General features: G+C 40.9%; 1 protein-coding gene across 7 annotated transcripts in view; it reads right to left on the bottom strand.

Moving 5' to 3' along the window:
* Window positions 1-19,407, bottom strand: part of RHOBTB1 (Rho related BTB domain containing 1) — a 141,989-nt gene that overhangs the window by 29,912 nt on the left and 92,670 nt on the right. For all 7 annotated transcript variants that reach the window (XM_018042282.1, XM_018042279.1, XM_018042280.1 and 4 more), the window contains 2 exons: window positions 10,842-11,043; window positions 10,193-10,296 (listed from right to left, as the gene is read on the bottom strand). In XM_018042282.1, the coding sequence (XP_017897771.1) occupies window positions 10,193-10,296; window positions 10,842-11,033 (296 nt within the window). In that variant the 5' untranslated portion in view covers window positions 11,034-11,043. The remainder of the gene's footprint in view (window positions 1-10,192; window positions 10,297-10,841; window positions 11,044-19,407) is intronic.

Genomic DNA, 19,407 nt, shown 5'->3' with positions numbered 1-19,407 from the left:
AGACAATGAGCAAGAAACACAGGCCGAATGTTTAGCATGCTGGATAGTGACAGTGCTTGCAGGAAAGTGGGCAGGGTACTGGGGACAGAAATACTGGAAAGCAGAAGTTGCTGTTGAAATGAGGTGGCGATGCAGGGCCTTACTGAAAAGGTGATGTCTCAGTAAACACCTGAAGGAAGGGAAGGAGCTGGCATGTTGATATCTTGAGGGAAGAACACTGTGGAAGAGAAAGCATCTAAGGCAAAGGTCCTGAGGCAGGACATTCCTGTGGTGTTTCCCTCAAGGTGAGGGGGGGAAAACAGCAGGAACTGAGCAGAGAGGCAATGCTGTCTGAGATACGGAGGGCCTCATGGGTGTATGGCTGTTACTCTGAGTGAACTGGTAGGTGATTAGGGGTTTTGAGTTGAATGAAAAAATGTATGTTTTAACAGGATCACCCTACTGCTGTAATAACTCCTAAATAGTGGTGAAGGGTGGGTTGTCAGAAGGCACAAGACAGTAGGAGAGGACAGTTAAAAAAAATAATCACCCAGAGAGAGAGGATGGTGACTTTGTCCTGGGAGCAGTACAGGTGGTAAGAGGTGGCCGCGTTCGTTAAATGTGTGGAAGGCAGAGTCACTGGGGCCTGCTGATGGAGCAGGTATGGGACATGAGCAAAAGGAGTTGAGAATGATGCTGGCATTTTTGCTCTGAGTAATTCTTTCTTCCCTGTTCCTGGTACTGCCATCTTTAGTTCAGCATTTTAACCCTGTATTGTAACTCTTTCTGCTGCTGGCTTTCCCCACTGCTCTTAGTTTCATCTTTAGGGATTCTGTTTTGTCTCTTTCACGGTACACAACACAGTGTTTGTAACAAAAGAGGCCCTCAGTGACTGCTTATCAAGTAGAAAAGCCTTGCAGATTCTGAAGGACATAGATGCAAGTATGTCTGCAGACTCAAAATCGAAAAGAAATTTAGGCCTAAGATAAGTCAGTTAGGGGGTATGTTTAACTTTTAATAAAAAAATGATATGTGAGCTATTATATTTCTTTAGACAATTATTGCTGAAAGATAACTGTATAATCTAGAGGAGGAAATGGCATCCCATGCTATGCCAGTATTCTTGCCAGGAAAATCCCATGGACAAAGGAGTCTGGTGGGCTACGGTCTGTAGGGTCACAAAGAGTCAGACACGATTGAGCATGCATGCAGCTGTATATCGTCATCTCTGGTCTATAGCAGAGCTTATCCACTAAATATATATTTTTAAATTATTTGAATTTATCTTAAAAATCTATTTGTCCCACCTAATTGGATACTTTCATAATTCCAGAATAAAAATGGATTGATGATCTCTTCTAGGAATTAAGATTATATCCAGAAGCAAAAAGGAAATATAAAGAAATGGGCAGGTTATTTTCAGGATTAATTCTGGCTTACTTTCACAGAATTAAGGGTTAAGATAACATCATCCATTTCATAGGCCATCTTGTTTTTTCAAAAGACACACCAACTCCCCCAATCTCCAAAAGCACTGAAATAAAAAGATAACCAAGGTGATGAATTTAAAAGAGATTTTTGCTAATTTTTTTTATTTTTTGGTAATTCAGTACTTTATCCTTCTAACTGTATTTTCTAGACTGGGGGTAACTGTTCTGGGGAAAGATCAAAGTAGTGGAATAATTTTAGAAATCTGATAAATGGTCAATATTAAAAGTTGCTGATAATGACTGCTGTTAAGATTCACCAAGAAAAATATCTGTGAAAGTGGTTTGTAAACCATAAAGTCCCAATTATTGTCAGACAAATATGGTTTATGGTTTCAAAAGTCACCAAATATATATCCTGTATATTGAATGGCAGGACACTCTTATCCTGTAATAAGAATGGCAGGACATTCTCAACAAGAGATCTTTCCCTTTGGCTTACCAGCTCATTGATATGGAACTGCTGAAAGAAGGTAATAGAATTATCCTCTGAAGATACTGCAGAATTACTCAGCAGTCTCTTTCTTCTTACCACCTATTTTATGTGGGAAAACTGTGCAGGCTGAAATACATTTTTTTCATTGGAAGATTCTGGTATTAGAAACATGACAAACTTTTTGTTTTCTCTTTGTCCATGATGAGCAGGCAACACACGTAGCTGTATTTGACCCAACATGTCGAGCTTGCAGTTATTAAGTAGCAACAGAGAAAAGGTAAAAAGAAGGCAGCACACATGACGTTCATGTGTTGCACAGCGCATACGCTCCTCATCTCTTTACCCAGCTCAGCGGCCTCATTATTCCTAAGTCTGTGGGATCTTTTGGGTCCACAAATGTTTTCCTGGGCTCAACCACAAAGGACCATTTTTCCCAGCCATGTGACCAGTGTTTGGGCAGCAGCCAGCATCCTTCCAGGTCCTGGAACACAAGTGACCCCAGTCATCAGTCAAGCCCTGTTCCTATCTCATCTGGCACTGCTGTTTCCCAAGGACATTTTCATCCTGGGCACAGTACTGGGTTGGGCACAGGAATCCCAGCTCCTCTGATATTTTGTCTTCTGGTTACAATACAAGATGTACCAGCTCAGAGCAGGAAGGACAGCGGGGGACAGTCGGTTGGGGTGATACAGACATATCTTCTGTGTGCCGGGTGATCTGGCATCGCTGCAATCCTGTGCTTGAGTGCTTCAGTACAGAATCCATACGTTTCTACTACATTAAAAATTTTAAATTACTTGTATACATTTAGTCCAACATATTTTTCTGTTTTGGATTAGCACAAAGCAGTAATAATCCACCTTCAATTGTTTTACTTAATGCCCTCCTCTATGGGTAAATGGATTAAAAAGGTAAGTATACAATTATACTTTAAAATAATTCTTATAAAGAGCTTGGAAATGATACCCAGAGGAGAAACAAACTATAGTTGGAAAAACATTAGTGTTAATACATGCAATTCTCTGTTTAAGAATACTCATTCAGAAAAGGCATCCCCCCCGCCCCGCCCAATTTACAAATTCACAGATCTGGCAAAAAGGGGGAGTTCTGAAGGTGCAGCTGACTATACCCCCTCCTTTTTCACTTGGCCTTACACCATTCTCTGGTTCCAGAAAGAACTGACCATGATAGACAAAATTGTTACTATTTGATGGAGAAATGGAAAACTTTCAGGGAACGTGGTATACTTTATTTGGTTATTACAGGGTACCTGGACAAATGTACCTTCTCAGAAGAGAGCTACAGAATCAAAGTCAAAGACACAGGCCTCTTGGTTGGATTATGATCCACACAGTTGATGGTTCTATCTCTGGGAAAAGGGGTCCAGCCTGGTTTGGGGACATTACCTTGGAGGTGCCAGAACTATCTCATTTCCTATATTCAGCTATTAAGAATCTGGTCTTATATTTTTCCCCGCTAAAGTTCACACAAATCGTTTATATTTTCAATGAGAACTAAGTTTAAGTTCTATAAATAATCAAAACATATATTGTCAGCCATGAAAATTTCCTCACATACCATAGACTACTTCAATTCCCATAAAAATATTTTATCTAAAAAAAATTACTGAGCTACAGTTGAAATACACTAAACTCTGGATGGGGGCTTCCCAGGTGGTTGGTGAAAGTGAAAGTGAAGTCGCTCAGTCGTGTCTGACTCTTCGACCCCATGGACTGTAGCCTATCAGGCTCCTCCGTGCATGGGATTTTCCAGGCAAGAGTGCTGGAGTGGATTGCCATTTCCTTCTCCAGGGGATCTTCCCCACCCAGGAATTGAACCCGAGTCTCCGGCATTGCTCGAGAAGGCAATGGCAACCCACTCCAGTACTCTTGCCTGGAGAGTCCCAGGGATGGGGGAGCCTGGTGGGCTGCCCTCTCTGGGGTCACACAGAGTTGGACACGACTCAAGCGACTTAGCAGCAGCTCCCGCACTGCAGGCAGACGCTTTACCGTCTGAGCCACCAGGGAGTGCTCATGGTAAATAATCCGCCTGCCAGTGCAGCAGTCATAAGAGATGTGTTTGATCCCTGGGTTGGGAAGACCTCCTGGAGGAGGAAATGGCAACCAACTCCAGGATTCCTGCTTGGAGAATCCCATGGACAGTGGAGCCTGGTGGGCTACAGTCCATAGGGTCACAGATATTCGGACACAAATGAAGTGACTTAGCACACAGAAGCTTTGTATACTTAGAGTGCTCAATGTGATTAGTTTTGACATAGGTATATACTCCTGAGTCTGTCATCTCAATCAAGAAAATAAACATTTTTGTCACCCCCAAAGTGTCCTTTGGTAATCCATTTTTCCCTCCCCCTTTTTCCCAGGCAACCAGTGATTGATTTTTTTGTCACTATAGATTACACGCCATTTTCTGGAATTTTACAGCAATGGAATCACACACAATGTGTGCTCTTTTCCCCCTGGTTTCCTTCACTCAAAATTTCTCTCTCTAATCTTCGTTAAGAGTCTTCCCATTTGGCTGAGGTAAAGAGCATTATGATACTTCTGTGGCAGTGTTTACCAAAGCGTAGCTTCCTTCTAATCACTCAGGTGCTGGCTAAAGCCTGCTGACTCACCTCTCCCCAGGTCTCTGACATCAGATAGCCGGCGGCTTCGGCACACTCATGAGCGCTAGCTGTGCTGAGTGCTCAGTGGCCCATTCGTGCCCGATTTTCTGCGACCCCGTGGACTGTAGCCTGCCAGGCCCCTCTGTCCAGGGAATTTTCCAGGCAAGAATGCTGGAGCGGGCAGCCATTTCCTCACCCGGGGGGTCTTCCCAACCCCGGAATAAAACCAGCTTCACTCATGTCTCCTGTACTGGCAGGTGGGTTCTTTACTACTGCGCCACCTGGGAAGCCTACAGGAACAAGCAGTTTTAGTCTAAACTCTTAGGGAATAACTATTCCCCTCCCTTGGTCCAACTAGCTGCTCTTCTAATGTCTTTCTACCATTTTCTATAACCCAGGCAAGTCTTAGTCTAGTCCTTTATTTCACAGCAGGACTAACTATCTTTGGGAAACAAGCTGCAGTAATTTTCCGAGATCCCTCTAGACCACACATTTAGAAGTGTGGTTTGGGTGACTTTTCTATGAAGTATACACACCGGTAGCTTTCCTCCCTTTGCTGCTTTGTTATCCATTTATAAAGTCCATCTTCAGGGTCAGGACTTGGGTAAAGAATGAAGCACTAGCCTCAGGTGAAAAATCTGAAGAGGTACCCCAGACCTCAGTGATCCAGATGACCCATATTTTCCCAAAAATAAAAATTAAGGTTAAAAAAAAATCCATGATGAACAAAATACAAAAATTTTAAATAAAGTCAGGACCAGTAACATTTGCCATGCTGAGCCTGAGACAGAAAGAGAAGATCAGTTAACAGTGATCTGACCTTTATTATTATTTACATTTTACACCCAAGGTGAGTGCCTTACATGCCTCACCCTTGCCCTGGCCCTGGTCCGCCTCGACTGGATATGTTTCTCTGTCCAACAGGCTGTTTGCCATACTGAAATCATCATTAGAATGTTAGTTCTGGCCCAGCAATTAGAATATGCCACGGACAATGAGAGCTACTTCAAAAATACTTTATCGAGGCACATGAATTGTTTCTTACTTTTTCCCTTGCCTTTAACCACAAGCACAGACAATCCCAGACAAAGACATAAACACTGGTCACCCACAGTCCTGAGTTTTTTTAAAGGGCATCAACCAAGCATTCAAGATGGGATGCATTAATGCTGTATCTCATAACCTGGCCTTCAGCGTGAAACTAGAGCCATCTTATCTCAACAGACAAACAGAAACCATCGCTCTGATTGATGTTATTATTTAAAACACGTACTGTACTTCTCACTGGGCCTAAAAAACACTTGAGAAAAATCAGTGTGTAACAATAATCTGTATAATAAATGAGTTCCAAATGGACTGAAAATATGCCTGGGAACTCTTTGGTGTAAGGGCAAATACAGTGATTCTGCATGCCTGTGTTCAGCTGTGGGGAGAAAGCATGCCAAAGTACTCAAGGGTCCCACTCACTCTGGGAGAGTGTGCTTGGATGTAGGCTTCTTCCTGGAAATGAAAGGACTCCTGTTTAGCCACTCATTGATGTAATAAAGAGAATTAAGTTATTAGCTACATATTAAAGAACTTAAGAGGAACAACAGAATATTAGTTACAGCTGGGGAGAGATGGTGAACACTAGTCTTCCATGTCCACAGAGAATAATGCAATAATTAGACTGGACTGAGAATAAATGTAAAGTTGGTCATCAATCAGCAGCAGCAGCCACTACAGCCTGGGGGAAAGGGAGGAAACAGGGTCTGGAGCCAGACAGAACTACCAGGAAAAGTTGAGTACCACTCTTTCCTACCCCTCTGACCTTGGCCCCTTTCTGTGCCTGCTAGCTCAGCTGTGAAATGAGCCTACTTTACAGGGTCACCGCAAGAATGACATGGCAACAAGATACGCAGAGCACAGACCTGGCTTGTGGGGAGCTCTTATTAAATTGTACCTGCTGTTATCACCACCTCCAGCCCCATAAGCTTTGTGTGTTTAAAAGCTATCTGACCCCAAGACAGAGCAATGGTGAAGGTTTTCAAGGAAAGAGAACAATAATATTGGTAATTATTTATGTGTGTGTGACTATAGAGGGGGCCTAGGCATCCTGTTGAAGGTAGAGCCCACCCTACTTGCCTGCATTTCAGTGCCAGGCACCTAAGTGTGAGTACTTCCTTATAATATTTCTAAGGGAAAACTCTTGAGTGATATCCCTTTAAAAAGAGCCTTTTTTCTTTTCTTGCCAAAAAAGAGCAGCTGATTACAGTCATGGTTATGATGTACAGTTTTGATCTTGACATTTTAAAAGATCCAGGAAAGAGCTTCCAAAGTTCATCCAAAAGTGGGTAGAAAGTAGGCAGTAGGAAGAAGAAAGGCCACTAGAGAGGTGGAGTCATTCGCTCCAGAGAAGGAGGGTTTGAAAGATTTCAAACATGTTAGATAAGGGTCAGGATACTGATGCTACTCTGCTGCCTTTCATGTCCGTCCAATAGGAGGGCTCCTGTCACTACCTCTTTCTCGGATGGATGATCTCCCTTCCTGGAGAAAAGGGATCGGCCAGATGATTTTTTGAGATCTCTTCTCATTTTAGCCATTGTAAAAATACAAAGAGCAAAAGAATACCCAGTCCATCAGCGTGTGCGTGTGTTGGAGAGGGGGGTGATTTCAGTTTCATTCTGTTTAAAATGAGGTCGATGTAGCTTATCACAATGGAAAGGGTGGGAGCCAGGACTCAGGCAGAGCTGAATTTGAATCTGGTTTTGAAACTCACACTTGGGCAGGTTATGAGAAAAGAATTCAACTCCCTCCTCAACTGTGACCTGGAGATAATCCCTGCCTCCCAGAGTTCCTGGAAGGATTAACTAAACTAGTGCTGGCAAAGCACCTAATATTTTGACTGACACACTGTAGGGCTTTGATGAATTAGAGCTATTAATGTAAATGGCTAAAAAAATTAGTTGACTAGTTACCTTTAAGTCATAATAAGAGCTATGACATTCTGGTTGTAGTTATACCACACTAGGAAAATTGCAAATTCGAGTCAGCAGGCTGACACCACCCAGGCCCACTCTGCAAACTAGAACTTGTTTAGGCCAAAGAAGGCTTGAAGTGGTAACTCGTTGACCAGCTTGGTGCTAAGAAGCAAAGGAAACTAAAGGCGAGGCCTAAGGCATCTTGGTATGAATCTGCTTTCTCTCACTGTCACCCTAAGAATCAAATGAGTTATTTTTAAAAGGTTCCAAATACATTTCCAAGTCTAAGGAATATATCACATCCCACCGACTTGTAATTCACACTAAGTATAGTAGAAGCACCAGTCAAAAAACAGGTCTGCAAACCAAATGGAATGTCAGAAACTGTAATTATGATTTTTCTCCTGCGCAAATGATAGGGAGCTAAAAATGGAAGCTACACAGAAATTAAAACAGCCCTTGCACAGCAACGAAATACAGTGGTCAGAGCCCTGTGCTGAGCAAAAGAGGCTTCTACTGTCAGACCTGGCCATAAGACGCAATTTTTTGGTGCTATATCAACGTGGTACAACATATTTAGTGTTTACGCAGAGATTCTGTAATCTGGGACAGAACAGCTCTGCTTTCTGTTCTTGACCAGTGGCAGGGTCTGTGGCAGGAAGCCTAGAGGCTGCGGAGAATAGGAAAAGAGAGAGGAGATACAAGGCACAAACATGCACATAAAGTGAGGCCCATGAAGAGCTTAGCCAGAAGCATGGGAGGGTTTCCTGAGTCCCTCCGTGTTGCTCAAAGAATCAGACTTGGCTTGGAAAGCACGTCCTGTTTCCAGCAAAGGGGGCAGTGGATGAGTTACAGCTGATGGAACTAAACACTACAGATAAAGGAGCAGAACAATGCACTGTGTACTGACAGGGTCACATGGGAGACCAGCTTCTTTTTGTTGGGAGTGACCAAGCACAGGCATGACATGTAAAGTGACCCCAGATATATCAGGAAGCTGGATGAGGCCCAGTGTAGATGCTTGTCGATATCAGATCTATGAAGGTCACTGTGCCATTGAGTCAACCCTAAGCAGGAACCTCACATGGTAATGAAGTAGCCCTTATATTACCTAAAGACCAGTTTTACATGGTGGAGTGAAGTTAAAATTCATCACCTCAAATACATAAATTTCAAGTGGCCATAAGCCACTGAGCTGTCGAGATTGCCTACAGAAGCTAAACCCAGTATCTCAGTAAGTTCATTTTCATTCACCACACCTTTTTAGAAGCTGGGGTACAAACAGTCCTTTGAAATCTATGTATTTATTCGTACTTTGCTTCCAGTCATCATTTAATTATGCTTCCTTAAAACCACAGGTGTTATAAAATCTGACAGCATAATACTTATAAAGCAAGTTCATTGATTATTATTTTTGTGTGTGTATAATAATGAGATAACAGACAAAAACCCAAATGGCAACTAAGATAAGAATCAAGAACATCACATAAAGCAAAGAAAAACAAACTAGGAAACTCAAGAAGAAATGTATTATCTATGCTGGATATTAAGTTCAAAAGTTTCTGTTTAAGGGGAGATTAAAATCAAACTTTTACTTCTATATACTTCTTTCTCCCCTTGAATAAACTGGCCTAAACTGCAGATTATTTCAGTGGGTGAATGAGTGAAAGGAGTAGGGCAAACCCTTTTAGCAGTTTATTCAGTATTCCAGACCACTTGGGTAAGTGCCAGTATGAGTTCAGAGGCTTATGAAAGCTACAGGCTTGAAGAAAGAGAGGTCCTTTCAGAAATGCTTATCTCAATACCAAGGAGTAAACTCAGTGTTTGGGGATATCTAAGTAATGCAATCCTGTAAGGTAGCATGATGTCTTATGTTAAAAAAGATCTAAATTCTAAACTTAAAAAGACATGCCTTTGCTTATGAGTAAGAGGTAAGGAAATCTCTTCCTCATCTGGATTTTGACAGTTATAACAGATGCACTGAGAGGGACTTTAAGACAGCTGGAGTCCTGGAGATGCCGACGGAGTTATGGTGACAAGGAGAAGTTGCTAAATATTTTATAATATTTCTTTGACCTTGTCCCCACTCATATTACTGTCCTTCTAGATTTATCTTTCCTTTAGTGGATTTTTTCCTCCTCTTCATTTTTTTTTTTTAATGAAAAATAGGCATTAATGCTTCAGTTGATTTTGGAAATGTACCTTTGTGAATGATTTCAGAGATATTTTTCTGACCTTTAAATAAAGATAACAGACTTTTCAGCAAAGCCCAAAGCAAGTAACATCAGACTCTGTAGAATGGTCATCAAAAGACCAAAGAGACCTTCTGAAGAGGGGTGGCCAACTGCTAAATAAACTTAAAACATTTTAAGAGCAGGCAAATAAAGTATTATTCAGGGAAACAATCAAAGCAGCCCAAGGTTGGCACATACAACAGAATCCTCATCAAGCAGACATTCAATTTAACTAGCACCGGTTGTTTTAAATAAAGTATTTCCTGGGAGGAACCAAGTGGCTATGAAGACTGCTTTTCTTGACATCAGGAAACAATGTCTTTTTTTTTTTTTTGTCTTTTTTAAGACACAGTGCAGAAACCAACACATTTCAAGGCCATATGATGTGGTTTTTGTTGATTCATGAAGCAGAGATGGGGTGGGGAGAGGAAATTGTATTCAAGTTGGACTGAGCTGCACTAGTCTTGGTTTACCTGCCATATGCAAAACGCCTGTCTTTGTGATGATCTCCAAAAGTGTCCCAAAGCCTGAGAGAAACGCTCACTTCATCAACGACATCCCGGGAACGTTCCAAGACCTGCAGGAGAGAGAGGGCACCAATTCGCTGTCAATCAGAAGTTCCCCAGGGGAAGAATGCCTAGGTCATCAGCCCTCAAAGCCCCCGAGATTCACTTGCATTCACTTGCAGTTAACAGGACTTAGCTAAGTCCTACTTTTCTTCCTGGAACCATGTGCCCTAAAAACCCTCACGCAGGATACCAGAGCCATACACCAAATCAGCTTTCTCCTTTTGTTTTCTCTTGCTGCATGAAAAAGGGGAGTTCTGTCTTGAACCCATAAGTTAAGTTCTTCCTCTGCTTTTTAAAAATCTGGGTATATTCTATAGCTACAACAAGCCATAATGGAAAAGAACATAAAAAATGTCAACATATATATATATATATATATATATATATAACTGAATCTCTTTGCTCTATGGCAGGAAGTAACACAACACTGTAAATCAACTACACTTCAATTTTAAAAAATCAAATAAATAAACATATCTCCCAAATAAATCAAAATCAGACTGGCGACAGCACTGACGCGTCCTTAGGACTCTAAAGAAACCCCATCTCTCACCTCCTGGCAGACTCGGTACTGGTCAATGGCCCACACGGTGGGGACATGGGTAGCCAGCAGCTGGTACTGTGTCAGCGTTGTATTACATGCTCTGGCGCAGATCAAGCGTGTCTTCCCCACGGCATTGTCTCCCACAACCACGCACTTGATGGTTTCCACGTTGGGTCTTTCGTAGTCCATGTCAGCGTCCATTTATAAAACTCTGGAAGAAGACAGGGGATTCCACATTTGAGACATCAGGGTTCTCCAGAGCAATCAAAGATGGGAAGGAGTCAGGCAGTTTTCCCTTGGCCCAGGCGCTCTTATGGAGGTGCCCGAGCCTATGCCAGAAGTTTGGAAGTTCCTACGAAGCCGAACTGAAACTCAACTTTTCTTTTTATATCTCACACAAGTACAAAAACACCAGATTGTTATTTTGACCCCAAACGGTTTATCCCGGTTAACGTGTTATTTTCTCCTTGGTTTTCTCTAAACACAATCTGACTACTGGAGCTCCATCCAGGCGAGTCAGGGCTGCTGGCATATAATCTAAATTCACTAGCTACTCATGTTGACCCCCTAAAGAACTGGGCACCTGCAGGTTTAACCTTATACATTCTGGCATAACCAGCCTTTGCAATAATGTCCATTACAATCTTCCAAAGATCCAAGATCTCTTTTCGACAGTAAATAGCAAAATTCTATAAAGCAATTATCCTTCAATAAAAAATAAATTAATTAAAAAAAATCCTATAGGTTCTAAACTATCCTGGTGACTCAGAGGAGGATCCAAAGTGCAAGCAGAAAAGACTATCTGACTTTAAAGAAGAGTGAACTGTGTGAATTTTGATATCTTGTTGAAATTGTATTTATATTCATTCAGGAATTTTTATTAATCAAATTCATTAAAAATATCTTCTTAAGAGAAGCACTATAAAGCAGAATTAAAAAAAAAAATTCTTTCTTCCTGAGAAGAATCTGGAGCATATGGTAGAGAATGATTTTATTAAGATGAGGAGCTACCTCGGAGACAGCTTCCCAGGTGGTGCTAGGGGTAAAGAACCCTCCTTCCCAATGCAGGAGATGCAAGAGACGCGGATCTGATCCTTGGGACAGGACGAGAGTGTGGCAACCTGCTCCAGTATTCTAGCCTGGAGATTCCCATGGACAGAGGAGTCTGGTGGGCTCCAGTCCATACTGTCTCAAAGAGTCAGACACAAATGAAGTGACTTAGCATGCACACTATTTTGTATTATTTCTGAAACCATCAAAAAAGGTTTAAAGAGGGTTGCTGGGTGAGGAGTGAAGAGGCAGAGGGAAAGCTGCTGGCAGCCCCGCTTCCCCCAAACAGGAGCCCCCACAAACTGCAGCGTGGACTGCTTCCCTGCATCAGCTGGACGGGTGGCCAACCATGCGAGATGTTAATGTACTGTGATTGCTCTTTTGAGTAAGTCTGTTGTTAAACTGAGAAAACTAGTTAGATGGTAATTTTTAAAAATGAGTCCATAATGGTCTTAACAGCCATGGTTATAAAAATGCTTAATCAAAGCAAGATCTTCTATGACCCACCTCGCAGAGTAACTGAAATAAAAACAAAAGTAAACAAGTGGGACCTGATTAAACGTAAAAGCTTTTGCACAGCAAAGGAAACTATAAGCAAGGTGAAAAGACAACCCTCAGAATGGGAGAAAATAATAGCAAATGAAACAACTGACAAAGGATTAATTTCCAAAATATGCAAGCAGCTCATACCATTCTGCCAGAAGAACAAACAACCCAATCAAAAAGATCTAACCAGACATTTCTCCAAAGAAGACATACAGATGGCTAACAAACGCATGAAAAGATGTTCAACATCACTCATTATTAGAGAAATGTAAATCAAAATACAATGAGATATCACCTCACACCGGTCAGAATGGCCATCATCAAAAAGTCTACAAACAATAGAGGGTGTGGAGAAAAGGGAACACTCTTGCACTGTTGGTGTGGATGTAAACTGATACAGCCCCTATGGAAGATGGATGGAGATTCCTTAAAAAACTAGGAATAAAACCACCATATGACCCAGCAATCCCACTCCTAGGCATATACCCTGATGAAACCAAAATTGAAAGAGACACATGTATCCCATTGTTCACTGCAGCACTATTTACAAGAGCTAGAAGATGGAAGCAACCTAGATGTCCATTGACAGATGAATGGATAAAGAAGTTGTGGTACATATACACAATGGAATACTACTCAGCCATAAAAAGGAATGCATTTGAATCAGTTCTAATGAGGTGAATGAACCTAGAACCTGTTATACAGAGTGAAGTGAATTAGAAAGAGAAAGATAAATATCATATTCTAATGCATATATATGGAATCTAGAAAAATGGTACTGAAGAGTTTATTTACGGGCAACAATGGACAAACAAACATAGAAAATAGAAATATGGACATGCAGAGAGGGGAGGAGAGGGTGAGATGTATGGAAAGAATAACATGGAAACTTATATTACCATATGTAAATTAGGAATTTACTGTATTGCTCAGGAAACTCAAACAGGGGCTCTGTATCAATCTAGAGGGGTGGCATGGGGCAGGAGATGGGAGGGAGGTTCAAAAGGGAGGGGATATATGTACACCTATGGCTGATTCATGTTGAGGTTTGATAGAAAACAACAAAATTCTGTAAAGCAATTATCCTTCAATAAAAAATAAATTTAAAAAAATGTTCAGAGTGGGGCCTGATACATAACTGGGACTCAGTACATGTTTAATTCATTTGATGTAAGAAAAATGATAATTTAGATAATATGAGATAAAGGTATAGAAGGAGAGGACAAAGGATAATTTGGATAATATTAGATAAAAGGTATAGAAGGAACAATGTTAAGGAGAACTGCGCTTTTGCACAGTTAGGACCATCTGAACATGGATAACAGCATCACAGGAGGTGTTAAACCCGAGGATGGAGAACTATTTGGCAGGAACAGAATGGAGTGATTCAAGGAAAAGATGTGTGGTGAGGTTAAGGTCTGAGCCTACACTGTGAAGAGACTTAAAATAGATACCTGTCCCCCGGCAGGAAAATGCTGATTTTTTGAAGGTCTTGGGTGGGAAATGAAAGTCTTTAAACATCTCCAATTCTGATGATTATCCAGGTGTGATGACTGCAAAAATCAATCTTTTTAAAATTCAGCCTTAAAATTCTGTGGTTTTATCAGTATAACATGGCAAAAGGCTGACTTGCCATGTTTCCAGTGATTCTTAAATACTGGCCCTAGAACATCTGGCAATGTCTGGAGGCATTTTTAGTTATCCCAATGGGGTGGAGGGAGGTGCTATTGGCTTCAGGTAGGCAGCGGCCAGAGATGCTACTAAACATACTACAACGCACAGGACGGCCCCTGCAACAAAGAATTATTCAGCCCCAAATACTACAGTGGGGGAGCTGGGAAATCCTGCTTTGGGTGCATGGGAGTTTGAGTCCTTGTCTCCCCTCTTTCTGGCCATTTTATGTGATTTTAGGCAAGTTATCTGCACCATCTGTGCCTCAGCTTCCTCGTCTGTTAAGCGGGAATTACAGAACCCTGATTTCCTAATGTCATGAGCATTAGGTGAACTGAGGTTCTCGGCCACTGGTGTAATACCTGACACACTGATGCTTCCCAAATTATAATCATGATGCTGAAATGAACACTTACAGATGACAACAAAACTGAGTCAGGTGGGAGACCAGAATTAGATGCAAAAATCACGAACTTAAGACCTATAAAAAGGATACACTTTAGTAGAGCAATTAAAGATAATTTATTGAAAACTTAAGAACCTAAATACAAAATGGAGCACAGCTGACCTGATAAAAAGAAGGCAGTAAAAGTTCTGGGTGGGGAAGGGGAGAAGAGGAGGTCACAGGTAGCTAAAGGATAATTGAGTTGGAAAGCTAGGTTAAAGATCTTTTTATGCAGCATTTCTAGATTCTAGAATAAAAATGGTAGCACTTCATAACAGTCTTTGACAAGCTTCTAGTGGTATTACCATGGGATAGCCTGTGTCAGAAAAAAACAGGTTCCATTTGGAGACTCACAACTCTGAAACCTAAGGTCTATTATTTTGAATGTCCTACATGACATCCAAACTTTACTTTTTTGAGTGAATTTTACTTTTTTAGACAGATAAAATGGGCTCAGATGGTAAAGAATCTGCCTGCAATGCACGAGACCTGGGTTTGATCCCTGAGGATCAAAGGAAAATTCTCTGGAGAAGGGAGTGGCAACAGTATCCTTGCCTGGAAAATTCCATGCACAAGAGGAGGCTGGTGGGCAATAGTCCATGGGGAGTCTCAAAGAGTCGGACATGATTGAGCGACCAACACTTTCACTTTCTTTAGGTAGATAAAAGTCAAATAAAGCCAATCCATTAAATTTGGAAGAATGTTTAGATTTAGTAAAAATTTGGACACGACACAAAAAGTCTAAAACTGGTTTTCTTGTTGGCTTGTAAACTTCCTTTGATAGCAACTCCAAAGAGGAGTCCCCCAAATAACTTGAATCATGGCAGCTCTGGTGGAATAGCTGCACAGCTTTTACAGAAGATGACTTTGAGGGGGGCAGAAGCCCTCCTAGCTTTATATTAAGGCCGTGGTTACAAAAATATCATTACTTATTTATAGACACATCTCATGCACGGTCCTAAAAAGAATTTCTGGGTCAAAGGTGATAATAACATCCGTTGGTCCTCTAATCTCTAACAGTCTGCACAAAATCAAAGTGACTGCCAAAGGTGCTGAACTCTGCGCCAAGGGGACAACATGTAAGGAAAGTGAAAGGCAGGCGGCATTAAATGCTCTCAGCCCAGATCACGCACTCTACATGGGGCATTTCCAGGAAGAGCGTGCTGGATTTCCAAAATCTGAGGTTTCAAATCTTTCCTCTTGGGTAGGAATTTATTTAGCAGCAATCTAAAAAGTACTTTAAGAGTATGAAATCACAGTCAAAGATGTAAACTCATGCTATTCTTGTAAACCAATTATTCATCTGTTACACATAAACAAATATTATAATTATAAAAATATGCGATTGTATCATTCTTTGCTTGTTATGGGCTCAAATTTATCCATATCCAGCACTCTTATGGTTGAATGAGCTCTAAGGACCATGTGGATAATGACTATCTGGTTTCTGATTTTTATTTACCTGGGAAGAGAGTAATAAATATTCATTTAACATTGTTAATAAATCTCACCACCATAAATTCAGCTGGTCTCTTGTCTTTAGATCTATGTCTGAGGAGACTAGGAAGGTATCAAAAGGAAAAGAACAGCTGGGAAGAATTGAGACTGACACCATGGCAGCTCTGTTAAAAAGGGAAAGTTAAAGTTGCTCAGTAGTGTCCAATTCTTCGTGACCCCACGGACTGTAGGCAGATTCTTTACCATCTGAGCCACCAGGGAAGCCCAAGAATACTGGAGCGGGTAGCCTATCCCTTCTCCGGTGGATCTTCCCAACCCAGGAATGAAATCAATTTCAAGTAGGTCTTGAGTGAGATTAAACCTACTCAAAACTGATTTCATACTTTCACCGACTCTTCAGGGCATGAAGGCTGATAGTTAAAACGCTATCTGAAAAATCTACTTATACACTCTTTTGAAGTAAAAAGTTTATTTCAAGAGGGAGGGGACATATGTATACCTATGGCTGATTCATGTTAATAGCTGGCAGAAAACAACAAAATTATGTAAAGCAATTACCCTTCAATTAAAAAAGTTTATTTTAAAGCAAGTAAGTGATAAAATAAATGCAAGAGGAGAAATAACGTGTTATCATAGAAATACAAAAAACATAAGCGACTACTACAAACAATTGTAAGCCAACAAATTGGAGAACCTAGAAGAAATGGACAAGTTTATAGAAACATACAGCCCACCAAAACTGAATCAAGAAGATACAGAAAATCTGAACTGACCAAAAGTGAAATAGAATCTGTAATTAAAAAAAAAATTCCTTGCAAACAAAAGTCCAGGACTGGATGGCTTCACTAGGGAATTCTACCAAACATATAGAGAAGAGCTTACACCAAAACATCTCAAACTCTTCCAAAACACTTAAGGGGAGGGAACACTCCCAAAGTCATTCTATGAAGCCACAATCACCAAAGACACTACCAAAAAATGACAGGCCAATGTCCTTGATGGATACAGATGCAAAAATCCTCAACAAAATATTAGCAAACTGAATACAAAAGCACGAAAAAGGATCTTACAACATGACCAAGCTGGATTCATCCTAGGGTCACAAGGATGGTTCAGCATATGTAAAATCAATGTGTTATATCACATCAACAATAGAAAAGACAAAAGTCAAAAGATCACCTCAATAGATGTAGAAAACGCAACTGATAAAATTCAATATCCACTCATGATAAAAACTCTCAGAAAAGTGGGTATATCTGAACATAACAAAAGCTATTTATGACAAACTCACAGCCAACATAATACTCAATGGTGAAGAACTGAAAGCCTTCCCACTAAAATCTGGAACAAGAGAAGGATGCCAACTCTCACCACTTTTAGTTAACACGGTATTAGAAGTCCTAGCTATAGTGATCAGACAACAGCAGCAAAAAGAAAGAAAGAAAGAAAGAAAGAAGTGTCCATAGTGGAAGGGAAGAGGTAAAATTGTCATTATATGTAGATAACATGCCATTCTATATGAAAATCTAAAAGATTCCACACAAAAACTATTAAAACTAATAAACAAATTCAGCAAAGTAGCAGGATACAAGAGTAATATACATATATCTGTTGCATTTCTTTACAGTAACAATGAAATAAAAGAAAGTTTAAAAAAAATCGCTTTTAACATCAGGTCCAAAAAAAAAAAATGTCCCCCCAAATCAACAAAACAAAACCTAGGAATAAACCTGACAAAGGAGGTGAAAGATTTACACTCTGAGAACTGTAAAATATTGATAAAGGAAACTGAAGATGACTGAAAAGAAATGGAAAGATAGCCCATGGACTTGGCATTGAAAGAATTAACACTGTTAAAATGGCCATACCATCCAAAGCAAACTATGGATTTATTGCAATCCCTATCAAATTTTTCACATAACTAGAGCAAATAATCCTAACATTTATACGGAGCCACAAAAGACCCAGAATTGCCAAAGCAATTGAGGAAAAAGAACAAAGATGGAGGCATATCCTTCCCAGACTTTAGATAATACTACAAAGCTACAGTAATCAAAGCAGTGTGGTACTGGCACAAAAAGCTCTATTCTCTGTAGAATAGACAGCCTTGTAATAAACCCACAAACCTACAGTCAATCTTTGACAAAGGAGGTGAAAATATACAATGGAGAAAAGACAGTCTCTCTGGCAAGTGGTGTTGGGAAACCTGCAAGAGCCACAGGTAACTCAGTGAAATTAGAACACTCCCTCAGACTTTCCTGGTGATCCAGTGGTTCAGAATCCATCTACCAGTAAGGCAATGGCACCCACTCCAGTACTCCTGCCTGGCAAATCCCATGGATGGAGGAGCCTGGTAGGCTGCAGTCCATGGGGTCGCTAGGAGTTGGACACGACTGAGCGACTTCACATTCACTGTTCACTTTCATGCATTCGAGAAGGAAATGGCAACCCACTCCAGTATTCTTGCCTAGAGAATCCCAGGGATGGAGGAGCCTGGTGGGCTGCCGTCTCTGGGGTCACACGGAGTCGGACACGACTGAAGCAACTTAGCAGCAGTAGCAGCAGGACATAGAAATGACCCAGATGTCCATCGACAGAGGAATGGATAAAAGAAACTGCGGTATGTATATACAATGGAATATTACTCGACCATAAAAAGGAATGAATTTGATTCAGTTCTGCTGAGGTGGATGAACCTAGAGGCTGTTATAGAGAGTGAAGTAAGTCAGAAAGAGAAAAACAAATATCATATATTAACACATATATATGAATCTAGAAAAATGGTTATTGATGAACCTATTTTCAGGGCAGGAACAGAGAGGCAGACATAAAGATCAGACTTGTGGACACAGTAGGGTAAGGAGGGGATGGAGTGAATTGAGAGAATAGCATTGAAACATATACGCTGCCATATGTAAAGGAGATAGCTAGTGGGAAGTTGCTGTATAACACAGAGAGCTCAACCTGTGATGACCTACAGGAGTGGGATCGGGTCGGGGTTGGGAGGGATGTTCAAGAGGGAGGGAACATATGTATACTTATGACTGATTTACCTTGTTGTATGGCAGAAACCAATACAATATTGTCAAGCAATTAGCTTCCAGTTAAAAGTAAAATTTTAAAACATAAAACATTTGCTAAAGTCCCCATAAAAAGAAGAATCCACCTGCCAATGCAGGGGACACAGGTCCAATCCCTCGTCTAGGAAGATTCCACACGCTGTGTGGCAACTAAGCCCTGTGCCACAACTACTGTGCCCATGCGAAGCTGGCACATCCTGGAGCCTTGATCTGCAACAAGAGAAGCTATCTCAGTGAGAAGCCTGTGCACTACAGTGAAGAGGTGCTCCCACTCGCTGCAACTAGAGAAAGCCCATGCAGCAATGAAGACCCAGGGCAGCCAAAA

The sequence above is a fragment of the Capra hircus genome, chromosome 28 (assembly GCF_001704415.2).
Source record: "Capra hircus breed San Clemente chromosome 28, ASM170441v1, whole genome shotgun sequence".
Classification (NCBI taxonomy): domain Eukaryota; kingdom Metazoa; phylum Chordata; class Mammalia; order Artiodactyla; family Bovidae; genus Capra; species Capra hircus.
This window is presented reverse-complemented; position numbering and strand designations above follow the sequence as displayed.